The 16018-nt window shown below is 34.4% G+C and overlaps 1 protein-coding gene and 2 long non-coding RNA genes across 30 annotated transcripts in view; 2 read left to right on the top strand and 1 right to left on the bottom strand.

Moving 5' to 3' along the window:
- Nucleotides 1-16018, top strand: part of ppfia2 (PTPRF interacting protein alpha 2) — a 340251-nt gene that overhangs the window by 156519 nt on the left and 167714 nt on the right. For 9 of the 28 annotated variants that reach the window (XR_015482135.1, XR_015482137.1, XM_087247264.1 and 6 more), the window contains exon 1: nucleotides 4684-5056. The exons of the other annotated variants lie outside the window; for them this stretch is intronic. Coding sequence is in view for 6 of the 9 variants with exons in the window: in XM_087247264.1 (XP_087103390.1) it covers nucleotides 4976-5056 (81 nt within the window). In the remaining 3 variants the exon portion in view is untranslated. Of the gene's footprint in view, nucleotides 1-4683; nucleotides 5057-16018 lie in introns of those variants that run through there. 28 annotated transcript variants of the gene reach the window in all.
- On the bottom strand, nucleotides 6888-14383 carry LOC141381630 (uncharacterized). The gene is made up of 3 exons (XR_015483198.1): nucleotides 12549-14383; nucleotides 8153-9001; nucleotides 6888-8061 (listed from the first exon to the last, which is right to left on the bottom strand). It is a non-coding gene; the product is annotated as an uncharacterized LOC141381630 (long non-coding RNA).
- Nucleotides 9485-10985, top strand: LOC147844715 (uncharacterized). Its single transcript, XR_015483192.1, has 2 exons — nucleotides 9485-9737; nucleotides 10350-10985. It is a non-coding gene; the product is annotated as an uncharacterized LOC147844715 (long non-coding RNA).

The raw sequence follows: 16018 nt of genomic DNA, 5'->3' as shown, positions 1-16018 counted from the left end.
ATATCCATATTTGTGTCACAATGTTGTTTCTGACAGATTGCCGCTTATTTGTGACTGATTCATTCAGATGATTTCTAAAAGTTTTTTTTCAAACTGTATGTTTAATAAAGGAGCTGCTAAACTATTACAGCTCGGAGAAATGTTATAATAGACATGGGATGATAACCGGTTTCAAATTTTGTCGCAGTTTGGTCTGTTATAAAAATTCCAACATGTATGTAAGGTTTTTATATATATATACATATATATATATATATATATATATATATATATATATATATATATATATATATATATATATATATATATATATATATATATATATATTATGGGTGTAACGATATTAAAACCGAACCAAAACATCGCGATACACCAACCACGATACGTATCGCGAAACTCTCGTAGCGTACCGCGATACTCTCACGCCCCCTGCTGCCCATTGTTGAGGTTGACATCACTTGTCTCTAACTAATTGAACCAATTTAATGTCATCTTTAATATCATATTTGCTTAAATTGTTTTAGTAATGATGAGGATTTGTTCTAAATAATATATTCTAAAGTTAGTATTTTAGTGCATGTTATGTCATGTGACTTGAGTAAGCATCACACTCATTACTACTGGAAGCAGGATGGCTGCTTCACATAGTACTGAGATTGCAGATCCCCCAGACACATTTAAGTCATCTGTGTGGAAACATTTTGGTTTTCCAGTTGAGTACAGGAATAGAATTCGTGTTGAAGACAAAGCGCCTGCCTGTCTGTCTCAACTGTTTCACGAAACTTACTTGTAAGGAAAAACATTTAAAAAGTGTGGTAATTTCACAATGTGAGGGTGTAAGCAACAGAACTGCCAACAAAAGTGATTTATTGTACAAAAGTAAAACCAGAATAATGCCCAAATATACAAAAAAAGAGAAATATTTACACTAATAAAAATAATATAATAAAGTAACAAATTCAAACAAAAGTATCAAACAAAAATTAGTTAAACTCAAGCAAGGGGGTGATAGTGAAGACAAACAAAAGAAATAAATATAATAAAACAATTCTAACTCATAAATAACCCCTCTTACCTCGCTAAAACTGATAAAAACAAAAAAAAGGTCTTCAGCGCCGTGCGCCGCATTCTTCCATATACTGAATAAAATAAACAAAGATGACCTTCACCTCTTACCTGATGTCTATAACAATACATTTTCTACGTGTTTGCAAAATGGAAATCGTATGACATTTTCCCTATTGACCTTACACTAAGACTGAACTTGAGGAGATACAGCTATATTGTCGGGAAGGAGCGGAGCTAAAAAATAATATACAAATCAATTGAAATAAAAATGTACAAACCTCACAAAATTTCTTAAAGTGGGCAAAAGTAATGCAAAATAATTTTACCCAAACGAAAGTTAAGCAAAAACAACGAAAATCATAATCATGTCAGAAAAATATACGAAAAACGAGATCAAAGGAAAAAGCGCTCTCTCTCCCGCTCTTCCTGACATGCTTTTTACATTCCCGCGCTGCGTCGCCAAATGATGATAGATCGGTCTCCTGACCAATCAGCAGTCAAAAAGGCGGACCTACAGAAATGACAGGCATCAGCTGTCATGAAGGCGGACCTACATAAATGACCGGCATAAAGGGAGCGTGAGAGAGAGAGTGAGAGATCGGGAGGCAAACATACAGCCGGCTTCAACCCTAACATTAGTTTCAGACACAACCGCAATGTATTTTACTGGTGAATATGTCATGAAAAAACACTTTACAAACACATTATATGTATATTTTTCATTAATTTAAACGGAAACCTATCTATCTAAATGAAACCATATAATCAAAAATGAGCGTCTGTGTCAGCACAGAGATCAAGCCTCTCATCGGAGAATGTGGATATTATGGTGTTTTTGAAGAAGATCTTTCACTAGTCTACACTGCAGTTATTTATTTAATTTTAGTTTACTTAGTTAAGATGGCTGCACTACAGAGAATAGTTTTTTTCTGACTAGTCTATATTGGAGGTATTTATTTAATTCTAGTTGTTTACTCGGGTATCCTGACTGTACTAAAAATGCGATGACAAAGTTAATAAAGAAAAAGGTAAGATGTTCTTGTTATTAAGTGAATTGTCCCTTAGCATTGCTGTTAACATGACATCAACCCTAACCCCACAGCAAACAGAAACCAAACCGTACCGAACCGAACCGAACCGAACCGTGGCTCCAAAACCGTAAACCGAACCGAACCGTGCCTTTTGTGTATCGTTACACCCCTAATATATATATATATATATATATATATATATATATATGTTTTTTGTTGCAAAGAAATCTGTTTTTAAACTAATGAAAAGAGCAGAAATCAATTATTTATTTAAACTTTTCAGCCTGATATGTTTACTGTTCCAAAATATTATGAATGTTTCTTAAGAACAAAATAAATTGTTCAACTGAGGAAAAGTTTTTTTGTTTTTTTTTGTTTTATTATGTAATCACAATACTGTGATACCGTGAAACTGTGGTAATTCTTATCCAAGGTCATCATAGCATCATAAACTACCAAATAGCTGTATAATAAGAAGGATAATCCACATCCAACTATTTGTTTTCAACAGTTCTCCATTTTTATATTCTGTGACAAAAAATAGCTTGATGTCCATCACCCCTCATGCATGATCACTTACTCTTTTATACATTGTATTAACACAGGTCAGATTTATGTATCATTTCCTAAATATAGCTGTTAAACTGAATGATAACGGAACATTACTTCCCTCATATTATCATTTTTTGTTCATAAAAGTTATTTAATACATTAACAAACACTTAACCTGCATTGACCTAAAAAGACATCTTAGATGACCTTTTGGAATTTAATTTTAGTAATGTTTTCAGGTGAAATAGATGAAAAAATATCTTTAATTATAGTAAAGGAGAGGCTGCGTTTTGAGGTGTGCTCTTTTCAAGAATTCAGAAACCCGTAACCACAAACAAAGATTGCATTTTCAACCTAATGTATTGCATTTTTATGGCACTGGATTACGTAATGGTTTATAATGTAAGTTATGGAGTCATGTGATGGTTTTAGGAGTATGCTGAGCGTCATGTCACATGCATATAAAGAGGCACGTATGAAAACCATCTCTGATTGAATAAAGTCCAGTAAATGGACTCCTGCTAAGCCAGGCTTCAGGGATTTGATTATCTTCCTCAACAATGGCTATGTGTATTTTCAGAAAAGCCAAGCTGAGGGGTTAAATTGAATGAGACCCTCCTGTGTGCCCATGTCAGTAGAAACACTGAATTAAAAGAGCTCCTCTATTAACTGAAAAGAAGCTTTTCTGGTCAATACTGAAGTGATTCTAAATGGTTGCATTGGAATTCTTTAAATGGATTCTAAACACTCTTGTTTTTTAAGGCAGGTTAGAGACTGCAGACCTTGAAAGCCTCTAAACAAAGAGTTTAGAAAATAGCAAGTAATTGAATTTGCAAAAACAATAACAAAAAAGTAAATACTTGAAAGATATTGTCCATATAGTGCATGCACTCGCGCATAGTGTTTTTAATAACTGGCCTATATTTTAGTTGTTAATTAGGTGAGAGAAAGGCTTTCTGACAAACTTCAACTGTTGATAATCAAAGTCTGTTTCTTGCATTAAACATTAAGTTGGTAAAAAAACAAGGTTGCATTTTTTAATTGAAAATATACAATAAATAATGCGATAAAATTAAATTCCAATTTAAAATTACTGTTTTTTGTACAAATACAAATTTAAATACAAATCAGCATTTTTATATAAAAATATATAGAATTAAAATTATATAGAAATCAGCTTTTTCAGCGTCTTTGCTCCTATCTTCAGTTTAACATGGAAATCATTGTATAATGCTGATTTGTTAATTTATTTCAAACTAAAAATTATTTTATTTATTAATTTAGCAAGTTATGGTTTGCACAAAGTATGAAGTAGAAAAAATGTGATTATAATGATAATCAGAACCATAATAATAATAATAATAATAATAATAATAAGAAGAAGAAGAAGAAGAAGAAGAAGAAGAATTATTTTTATTATAACACAATAATTGATCGTGAAAGAAAAAGTATGAATAATTTGCATGTTCTCCCTGCAATCCCGTGGGTTTCCTCCGGGTGCTCCGTTTTCCCTCACAGTCCAAAGACATTCAGTACAGGTGATGTGGGTAGGCTAAATTGTTCGTAGGGTATAAGTGTGTATGGATGTTTCGTAGAGATGGGTTGCCGCTGGAAGGGCATCCGCTGCATAAAACATAAATCTCATACTGGCTAATTTGTAAGCACGTTTAATTGTTTAAGACCTGTCATAAGTTAGTCGTCTTCATATCTCACTGTATAAGCGAGCACCTTACAAGCCCTCAAAATTGTAGCCTTGTTTTCACTTGAACATACACATAATGTACTCAGCAGTATATGTGATCATTAACTACTATAAAACAAGGAGCTTTAGTTCCCTTGTGGACGTTTTGCATATTTGTTTATGGGATATTAAACATTCAGTCGCAGCTACTAAATATGTGAGCATCACCCCACAGAGTCCGCTTGTGGCCACGCCCACACCCGATACTGATATCCGATTGGCTGACCGGCAGTGAGGCTGCATAATGATGCGGGGAGGCAGCAGCTTATCGAACAGATGGGCAGGTCCAGCACACGGTACACAGCATCCGTGCTGTGATCATGGAGCCTGCTGCTGTATCTAGCACTGACATTTCACACCCCTCATTGACTGTGTCAGCGTTCAACTGACTTATTATTCACAACAGCGTGATTAAAAGGGAGCGCAGTTATAGTTTTCGTCCTTCTGTGTTGATTGTGAGGAGTCCAGCGTCAGTTGGGGAGCCGCTGATCCCTGATCAGTTGAACTTGACGACAAGGATTTAATTCATACTGTGCAGCCGGAGACGTACAGCTGATCACTTCTGCATTTTATTGGGGGAAATATGATTTTCTCAGACATGAACACGGGGACTAACTCCCCGAAGGTGCACCCGCCCAACGGGACGAGGTTTTACACTTACCAGGCGAGTATTTAAACTGTTAAATAGTCTAAAACTAAAGCAAACTGCTTGGTGTGTGTCTTTATTTGCATCATTTGCAATTTACGTCGCTTTTGTTTGACACGAGATGCTCGTTGGTTTTAATCTCAAGGAGCTCGTGCAAAAATGCGCACTCAGAGTTGGTGGTAGTTTCACACAGAAATTGGCTTGGCTGACGGTTTTAATCGCATTTCAGGTTGAGTTTAACCCTTGCCTGTCATGAAACTGATGTCTGAGGTGAAGGTTTAAAGGCGTTGACCAGCACGCGCATTCCTTTGGAGGCGCGTGCGATTTATTAATACAAATAGAGTAACGTTATTGCTTATATTAACTATATTTTAATAAAACGTGACTTCAGTTTTTTGTTGTATATAATATTATATGTATAGGGTTGGAAAATCTATGATTAAATGGCATGTTATTCGGGTCCTTGACCTTTATAGATTAAACTAGAAGCGTTCTTGTGTTATGAAGGCTAACACTTGTCACTCACTTTTCACTCCAATAAACATTTCAAAGGGGTATATATAGCTTCATTTAATGTATTGTGTGTGTGTGTGTGTGTGTGTGTGTGTGTGTGTGTGTGTGTGTATGTGTATATATATATATATATATATATATATATATATATATTTATTTATACAACAGTTCTGTCTGGTTCTCGAATCTGATTGGCTGATAGCCGTGCGATATTTTGCAATATCAGAACTCCTACAGCCTCTTTACCCTTTGTGTATTACTCCGCCCACATACACCCAGCAAAAAGCAGACACTACAGATCTAAAGTTTAAAAGATGCTTTAAACTGTTTTAACGGCTGTTTAACTGTCTGTTTTGTGACACCATGTCCAATAAATGCATTTTTGCCATTAACCTGCAGATACACACACACACAGAACAATTCATGATACAACAAAATTATCAAACAGATGAAAATGTACCATTTTGCGAAATGTGTTATTATTATTTTCAGCTAATATTCAGCTATTGATATCAGTTATTATTAAAAAGTTTCCATTTGTGTAATTGAAAATGTACCATTCCTCAGCTCAGCTTCCTTGATGTGACAACCTGCCCCAGTCTAAACTATGAACCCTTTAATTATTATGCAGCAGTAGTAGATTGTCTTGATATTCTGAACTGCATGCACTGCTCAGCTGTGACCCAAATCTCATGCATTGGAATGAGGGCAGTGTCTTTAGATATTGATTTCTGTAATGGGAGGCCATGGTAACCAAGCCAGTGATGGTATCAGCCAGAGACTGTTGCTTTCCAGATGATGATTTCATCTGAGCCCTTTTCAACAGGTGCTGCAGATGCTTGTTGAACCATCTGTATTGATATTTGTTTGTGGATTATGGAGGTTTATTTTTGGTTACCTTGTGTACAAAAAATGATGGCATGGTTTTGTGGCTTGGTTTACCTACAGTTGTTTTTAGCTTCACTTCTTTTAAGCGATTGTGTATTTTTTAAGCTGTGTGTGTGTGTGTGTGTGTATGTGTGTGTGTGTGTAGTGTATCAGCTTGTCTCGTCATTAGCAGAGAGGTGCTCCCCATGGAAAACAGCCTGAGAGATTTTCCTCCTGATTTGAAAAGGCACAATCCATCGTGTTCTGTCATGGCAGTCTATTTCCCAGGTACAGCCACAGCATGAACGATTTAAGCACGTACGGCAGAGATGAGTTAGCGCTTTGAAAGCAACACGCTTGTTTATCCGAGTAGGTCTCGATTAGTTTTGCTTCAGGGCCTAGAATTTACATTTGGATGCCCAAACACAGTACAGAAATCATTCATAATAAATGGATAATAAATATGTAATATGTCATATAAATATGTCAATCTAAAATTATTCATATTATACAGATTTTTTTCATATTTACAGAATACTTTGTAAAACTTTGTATAACAAAAAAAAAACTAATAGCTTAAACCTGATAAAATGATTAAAATCAGTTAAAATAACAATCAAATTTGTTGTTATGGCATGATTTTTACAGTGTTACCCTAATTTGGTTCTATGTTAAGCCAAAACTACAGACTGAAACACAATATTTAGCTTGTTCTCATCGTGTACAAAATATGTATAGCAATATTATATAACTTTGTTTTATGACCGTTTGACAGTAAAATGTTGTTATACCACTAAGTGGCTCTAAAGTGATGTTGCTTTATTGTTTGTCAATTAAAAAAAAACATTTTATAGGATTTATTGTGAGTTGTACATGGCAAATTCAGTTCTGTACCTGGTCAGCTATACAGAGCAATTTTACTACATAAGAACATGATTATGTAACACAAACATTGAAGGGTTTAATTTTATAAATCATGCACTATAAATAGTTTTAAGGTAAAACAGTTTTAAGGTCATAGCATACTATAGTATTGTGCAAAAAAACTGTGTGAAAGTAAGTCAATATTAATAATATGGCTCCATAATCATATGGGTGAAAAGGGCTAAAAGTGTTTTAATAAAACTGTAGTGAAATGTGCACATTGATGAGAAATAGGGCTGCGCAATATAAATCGTTTCAACATCGATATGGCAATGTGTGCATCTGCAATTGTCACATCGCAGGATCTGCATTGTTGAATAAAGATTATACAGTAGTTGACCAAGAGCCACAGTTGATAGTGCTTGTGTTTTTAAGGCCTGAGATTGTGTGAACATTTAAAGCATTCATGCACATGAAATTATAATGTTTTTAACTTTAAGAAAGGTTTATACACACAACGGTTGTTTTACGTTTGATTCCTCAATTTGTGTTAAAAAAAAAAAACTGTTGTTTTTTAATTTATATAATTTATCTACTGTTTTTATAATTACTTTTCTTTAGTTTATTCTATTTAATGCAGATGCGCTCTACAAAATCATTGTATTCAATGTAATGTTATGTAAATTCTTTCCAAATAGAGCTATTCATTTCATCTAGTGAAATTATATTGCATCATAAAAATAAAACATCACAATGCCAATTTTAGTCACATTATTGAACTGCAGTAGACATGTAAACACTTTAATCAGACTTATACCTTCATGTAGGACTTCTCTCCGCATTTTGTGATGGGATAGTCTATACACACACGGCTCTTTGACACTATTTTCTGCACCTACCGAGCCAGTAAAGAACCACAGACACCTGCATCATGAAATTCAGACTTTTTTTTCCCCATATGGCGTGCGGTATCAAATTTTATTAAAACTACACTCTTCCAGCACTTCATACTCGTGTCCAATATCTCGTTTATCACAGGGGGCATGAATGAAATGTTTCTGAATGAACGTGAAAGTGCCAAACTACAGTTAAAGTTGACAATTTAAAAATGAAACACCCGAAACTGCATGAAACTCTGGAAGAAATGTGGATAGTGTGGTGATGCAATGACGGTAATCGAATTATGTGCTATAACATGTAAAACGGGATCATGAAAGGAACATTCTAAAAGCATCTCATGTAAACACCTTAATCATATTATTGTCTAGTTCAGATTAAGGCAAATCATTCAATTACTGATGGCAATGTAAACGTAGTCAGTGTCTCATGTCTAGTTTAAAATTAACTGTTTGCTATTAGTTTTGTCCATGTTGTTATCAGTCTAATTTTACTGTCCTCCACCAAGTGATAAATTATTTTGCATTTGATTGTACACAGTTGTTTCCGTCAATGACAAATGACATGGGAAGTGATTGCTATCGTAACTGCACATAATTATATGTGTACCTGAATGTCAATACTTGCATTTAGCTTTGCTTTCTTCTGCTTTTTTGTCACTGTTTCCCTTTGGCATCTACATTATTCTTCGTCAGTAGTTTGCAGCCATATAATTACATGCTTTCTTCTCAGGCTGATGTCAGTTTAAAAGAGGGTTACTGGCACTCAGTTTTGTTGTACAGATGATATTTCTCACTCTTTCTTCAGCATTCCTCTCCAGACCTGGCTATGAAAGTAAATCAGTAGCAATACTTGAGAGCTTGCAAATGTAAATGTGAGCACTTGTGATAATAATATTTGTATGTGTAGGTTGAAATGTACACTTACAGCTCTGATGTGAACAGCTGAAATCCTCGATTTGCACACACACACAACAATCCACACACTTGTGTTTTAAATTCGAAGTTGCAGATTAATAGTTGTGTATTTGTAAAATGTCATTCACAAATACAAAGTGACAGACACACGTGTGCACGGCAAATTTGACTGCATCTTCGCTCTACAACCACAGGTCGGCACTCACAACCTCTCAGATTCGTCAGTACAACTACAAATCTCCCGCGCTCTGACTTTTGCAACACATCTCCCGCGATCTCTGTAGCAGAACTCATCTGTGCACTCGCAGATGCAGAGGCGTGAGCAGCGCGGGGCAGGGGAGGGGCGGGGCTGGTGTAAAGCTGTTTGATTGGCTGATGCCTGACCAATGAACAATGCCAGCAGCCAACAGGACTGAGGTGCAAAATAATCATTTCCCACGATTATTTTATTATTTAGGGTTTATTTAAACTCTTTTCTGAAGAGATTCTTGTTAAAAATAATAAATTCTGTGGAAATGTACATACCAGTAAAAGAGCAGCAAAGCCAGTTTATTGGCTAGAGCCAGCCAATGAGATGGGGCGTTTCTGTTTGTCAGGACACAGGGCAGCTCACGTTGTTGGAGGCCTCGAGCAATCAGAGGGTAAGTTATGATTTTTAATAATTATCTATATGTTCAATACTGTTAGCTAAGCTAAGGACTGTGCTGGGTGCTTCTCTTGTTTTTTTTTTTATATAAGAAACAGTTATGAGTTATCTAGGAGCTGCTTTCAATCATGTTATATGGTTCTAAAGATACGATTCAACCCACATGAAATAAGAAGTTGTAATAGTATTTATAGTAAATAATAGTACGTTTTTGAACCATACTAACTATAGTAAACTGTATTATACTGTATATATTGCAGTATCTACAACTTTGTTAATGAATGCAACAGCACACTGTAGTATTAACTAGAAGGAACTTTAATAAATTGAAGTATACTTGTATGTATGTGTATATATATATATATATATATATATATATATATATATATATATATATATATATATATATATATATATAGCTTAAATTTGAAAAAATTTAAATATAGCTATCTGTTTATAACTAAACATTCTAATGCCATTTATTATGCAAATATCAAGTTGAAACAAATCTGTTAAGAACACATATTTATATGTAAAACCTAATACATTTTAAAGCAGTTTCATTTCTTTCTAATTTTTACATCTACATGCATTACATCTGATTTAGGTCCACAACTTGCATCCTTCAACATGATATGTGTGTTCAAAGGAAGAGCAACTAGGTGAGGGAGACAGTGTCCATCGCTCGGCTGAGGGTCCACTTTGAGCATCTCATCTGCAGGGTTAAGCAACATAAGCTGAACAGTCATCATCTCTCTCTATTACAGCGAGCATCAACCAGCTTTACACAATGGCTTGCTTTCTGACCATTAGTTAAGGCTTGAGCAAAGGATTAAAGAGGAGATAACATTTGATGGGTAATGATGAAGTTGGATTTACCACCTCCATCTCATTATGAACAAGGAAAAACCCTGAAATATTTCAATACAAGTAACTAGACATTTGCACTGCACTTATTTGGACTGTAAATTTTATTTGACAAATTACATTCCCTTACAGAACAGGTGTCAAACTCAGTTCCTGGAGGGCTGCAGCTTTGCAAAGTTTAGTTCTAACCCTAATTAAACACACCTGATCAAACTAATTGAGTCCTTCAGGTTTGTTTGAAACTTTCACTTAAGTGTGTTGAAGCAGGGTTGCAACTAAAAACGTGAAGGGTTAAGGCCCTTCAGGAACTGAGTTTGACACCCCTGCCTTACAGTAAAGTGTAAAAATACTACATTAAACAATTATCAAAATAAAAGTTGTGTTTGTGGGTGAGTGTGTGTTTTGTTCAAATCTGTAGTCATCTTGGCAAGAAAAAAGAGAAAATAAAGTCGGCTTCCTCTTGAATGATCTGAATCATTTTGAAGTGTTTGTAGATGAGCTGGATCATCATGTCATCTTTAGCATAAATAACATCCTATTCAAGCTATGCAGCTTCTCTGAGTTCCTCATCGACTTGAAACATGCTGATCTCTCCTGTCACTCCATCCTTACAGGAAACTGAGAAATAACCTATAGTTAGTAACGTTCATAATTAAAAAAGTGATATAAAGGACACACTGTACACAAACATGTAAATAGATAGATGGATAGATAGATATGATGCAGGTTGTAATAACAAAAACCGGTATGATCTGTAAGAAACTGAAATGCCTAGTGTTATTTTTAATTGCTATTAATGTGTGTGTGTGTGTGTGTGTGTGTGTGTGTGTGTGTGTGTGTGTGTGTGTGTGTGTGTGTGTGTGTAAATATACTTCAATTTATTAAAGTTCCTTCTAGTTAATACTACAGTGTGCTGTTGCATTCATTAACAAAGTTGTAGATACTGCAATATATACAGTATAATACAGTTTACTATAGTTAGTATGGTTCAAAAACGTACTATTATTTACTATAAATACTATTACAACTTCTTATTTCATGTGGGTTGAATCTTATCTTTAGAACCATATAACATGATTGAAAGCAGCTCCTAGATAACTCATAACTGTTTCTTATATAAAAAACAAACAAGAGAAGCACCCAGCACAGTCCTTAGCTTAGCTAACAGTATTGAACATATAGATAATTATTAAAAATCATAACTTACCCTCTGATTGCTCGAGTCCTCCAACAACGTGAGCTGCCCTGTGTCCTGACAAACAGAAACGCCCCATCTCATTGGCTGGCTCTAGCCAATAAACTGGCTTTGCTGCTCTTTTACTGGTATGTACATTTCCACAGAATTTATTATTTTTAACAAGAATCTCTTCAGAAAAGAGTTTAAATAAACCCTAAATAATAAAATAATCGTGGGAAATGATTATTTTGCACCTCAGTCCTGTTGGCTGCTGGCATTGTTCATTGGTCAGGCATCAGCCAATCAAACAGCTTTACACCAGCCCCGCCCCTCCCCTGCCCCGCGCTGCTCACGCCTCTGCATCTGCGAGTGCACAGATGAGTTCTGCTACAGAGATCGCGGGAGATGTGTTGCAAAAGTCAGAGCGCGGGAGATTTGTAGTTGTACTGACGAATCTGAGAGGTTGTGAGTGCCGACCTATGGTTGTAGAGCGAAGATGCAGTCAAATTTGCCGTGCACACGTGTGTCTGTCACTTTGTATTTGTGAATGACATTTTACAAATACACAACTATTAATCTGCAACTTCGAATTTAAAACACAAGTGTGTGGATTGTTGTGTGTGTGTGCAAATCGAGTATTTCAGCTGTTCACATCAGAGCTGTAAGTGTACATTTCAACCTACACATACAAATATTCTTATCACAAGTGCTCACATTTACATTTGCAAGCTCTCGACTTTCGCAACTGAATTACCTTCATACCTGGCAAACACTATGCAGAGTCAATATTAGTGTTGGCGCAGTGAAGCACATCTCTAGTGCTGCTGGTTGCTGTGTGTGCATTCTTCAAATCTGTGTATGTGTGTGTCTATGTAAGGTTAGTCAAGCACAAGGCTTGTTTTGTTAATGGCATTTGCATGACGCAAGGAATAAATATAGCGTTAGCAATTGACTCTGTATTAGTGCATACCTGTCTCTTTAGAGTTGAAAATTATAGTGGTTTACCGTGCAGATCCTGCACAGAACTCATAGCATAAATGGATTACAAACTGAATGTAAGTAAGATGGCTCTTTCCATAAGAGAATATAAAAAATGTATAGCTCTTGGCATCTAGGGATTTGTTGTAAAGCGCAGCGAGTATAATTTCATTATCTTGGCCTCTCGTCTCATAGCCCGTGCAGTTTTGCCCAAGTTCAGATAATAAAAGGTGGTGGAGGGTGCCTTCCTGGCTTATCCCTTGGGATTAGTGGAAAAATGAGAGGTTGAGGGGGTCTTTGGATCGTATAATTGGAGGTAGCTGCATTTATCTCATGCCATAGTTGAGTTGGGTATTAGGGCTGCACCATATACAGTATAGTTCAGCATCAGTATTGCAATATAGGCTATATAATATAGTAATACGCAGGGCAGTAAGATATCTATTTTTGTCAATTACAATTAAGTATCCTATTATAGATTAACTTTTAATTGACCAAACTCACAGTTTATTCCCATTAGTTCCTATATATTTCCGTTAATTCCCATGGAAAGTTTTCAGCCTTGAAAATTCCTGGAATATCACAACCCTAATCTGCAATAGTCAAAGTTTTAGTATGTTTGGACAATGTTGAGTCAGGATATAGTTCACCAGACACCACAGTTTAAACATTTGTCATTGTTTAAGCAATTCTTGTGAGTTTAAACCATGCAGAGCTTTCCATTTCATCAAGAAGTTCAATCGGAAATTAAATTTCTGCATCTAAATAATGTTAGACAAAAAAACAAAAACTATTTTATTTGTATCCTGTTGGGTTGTGTTTATGCTTGAGTTTTATTATATTTTATGTAGATGCACTCCATACAAAACCATTATTCAATCTAAAAAAATCTATCTAAAATGATTCATTTTTCCAAATAAATATTGCAATGTTATTTTTTTCTAACATAATACAGCCCTAGAAGGTATTATTATCTTCTATCTATATATAGTATTATATCTATCTATAGTTCTTGAAAATTAAATAATGATTTACTCAACTCATAATTAGATGTTTAACAATATTGATCTCAAACTAGGGCTGTGCGATTCATTGAAATCGAATAGCAATCGTAAGCTGTGTTTAGTGTGTTGTTGCTGCGATAGGACATACAGTTGAAGTCAGAATTATTAGCCCCCCTGTTTATTTTTTCCCCCAATTTCTGTTTGACGGAGAGAAGATTTATTTCAACCCATTTCTAAACATAATAGTTTTAATTACTCATTTCTAATAACTGATTTATTTTATCTTTGCCATGATGACAGTAAATAATATTTTACTAGATATTGTTCAAGACATTTCTATACATCTTAAAGTTTCCAGAAGAAAAAAAGATTATCTGACATACTGTGAAAATGTCCTTGCTCTGTTAAACATAATTTTGGAATTATTTAAAAAGACAAAAAAATTCAAAGGGGGGCTAATAATTCTGACTTTAACTGTATATATGTATTATATAATTTCCCCAACCAGAGCTAATGCGTGACTGTCGTCTTTGTGTGACAGTGTTACCAGCCAATTAAGTGAGCACACTTTCTGCCTAATCAGAATTGCACAACCAAACTATGCAGAACGCCTACAATAAAAAAGCAAATAGAAAAAAAAAGCACAGACATGTGGGATAATCACGTCTGCTGCTTCAAATTAATATTAAAAAAAAAAACAGCACTGGTAATATGGGTATATTTTTTTTTTCCAAAGTCACAGACACCGAACAATAACAGGTCATTTTTAAGAGCTGTGGCAGAATTTGTTGCCACGGCTTACAGATTATTAAGCTGAATCTTGACTACAAAATTAAATCGCAAATCAAATCGACACTAAAAAGATTCACCTAACAAAATTAATTTTTTATTTCCGAAATGCTGCACATTGTTTTGCACAATTTTGTCATATCTTTCGTCAAATAACATAAGTACATTGCAATTTTATCATGAACACAAAATATGTATATTTAAAGTAATTCTTTATTTATAGTTTCCACTTATATAAACATCTGGAATTTTCATTCAAATTGAGTGGATAGAGAGAAAAAGGCAGAGCAAAAAACTGAGAACAAATCAGCTAAACGTTCACATGAGTTTCCATCATTGTTAGATTTGCACTATTTAATACTTGTCACGGTTATGTTTATTGATTTAATCATTTGAACTGATAAGAAATAACAGCATTGCCTGTGTGATGATGTGACTCAGACTTCATTGATTTGAATGATGATGGAGCTTCCTCAGTATCAATATGCATGTAACTTGTTCACCGCTATTGCACGTTAAGCAAGTTTGTAGTAAACACAATAGCCCCTGCTGTTCAAAACAAGCATCGCAATTAGTTTAACATTCAAACTGTTTTGAAACTTTGCATTGATTTGAATTGATTGCCATTTGGCTCACAGAGAAACATTGCATCCCTTCTGGATGCTGAATGGTTATTAGCTGTGTTTTTAAAGATGAAGAACTGCTATGGCCACTGCATTTATTGCTCTGTGTATCACTTGAATAATATAATCAATACTCTATAACTTAGCTTTCTTAAATTAGTGTAAAATATTATAATAAACACTCTAATATTATTTGAAATATTAATTAATAATAATATTATAGCATCATAATAGTTTTTACATTTATTCATGTGTTTTCTTCATATTCCAAATGATAATGAATGTGGTATAATGTTAATAGTATGAACATATCAATATTAATATTGTACATATTATTTATAAGTGATTTTATTAGTGTGTGTGTGTGTGTGTGTGTGTGTGTGTGTGTGTGTGTGTGTGTGTGTGTGTATGGATAGATAGATAGATAGATAGATAGATAGATAGATAGATAGATAGATAGATAGATAGATAGATAGATAGATAGATAGATAGATAGATAGATAGATAGATAGATAGATAGATAGATAGATAGATAGATTATTGGGAATTAGAGGGAAATTGTAAGTGTCTGCTTTTGTCAATAAAATATCAGAATGTGGGTTCAGTAAAAATCCATTTTCAGTGTATCAAATATTTTTATGTAACTAAGAATAAACATAATTAGACCTGCATGGACTCAATAAAAAGTTTTAAGAATAAGTGATAAGTTTAGTATAATTATATTATAATTGTAGTATAATTGTTTTCGATGATTAAAAATGTTTTAAATAAAAAAAAAATGCCAGCAAATGGATAAAACCTAGCAGTTCGAAGCATAGTGGAAAAGGATGCAGATTTG

This window comes from Danio rerio, chromosome 4 (genome assembly GCF_052040795.2).
Source record: "Danio rerio strain M-AB ecotype USA chromosome 4, GRCz13ab, whole genome shotgun sequence".
Taxonomy (NCBI): domain Eukaryota; kingdom Metazoa; phylum Chordata; class Actinopteri; order Cypriniformes; family Danionidae; genus Danio; species Danio rerio.
This window is presented reverse-complemented; position numbering and strand designations above follow the sequence as displayed.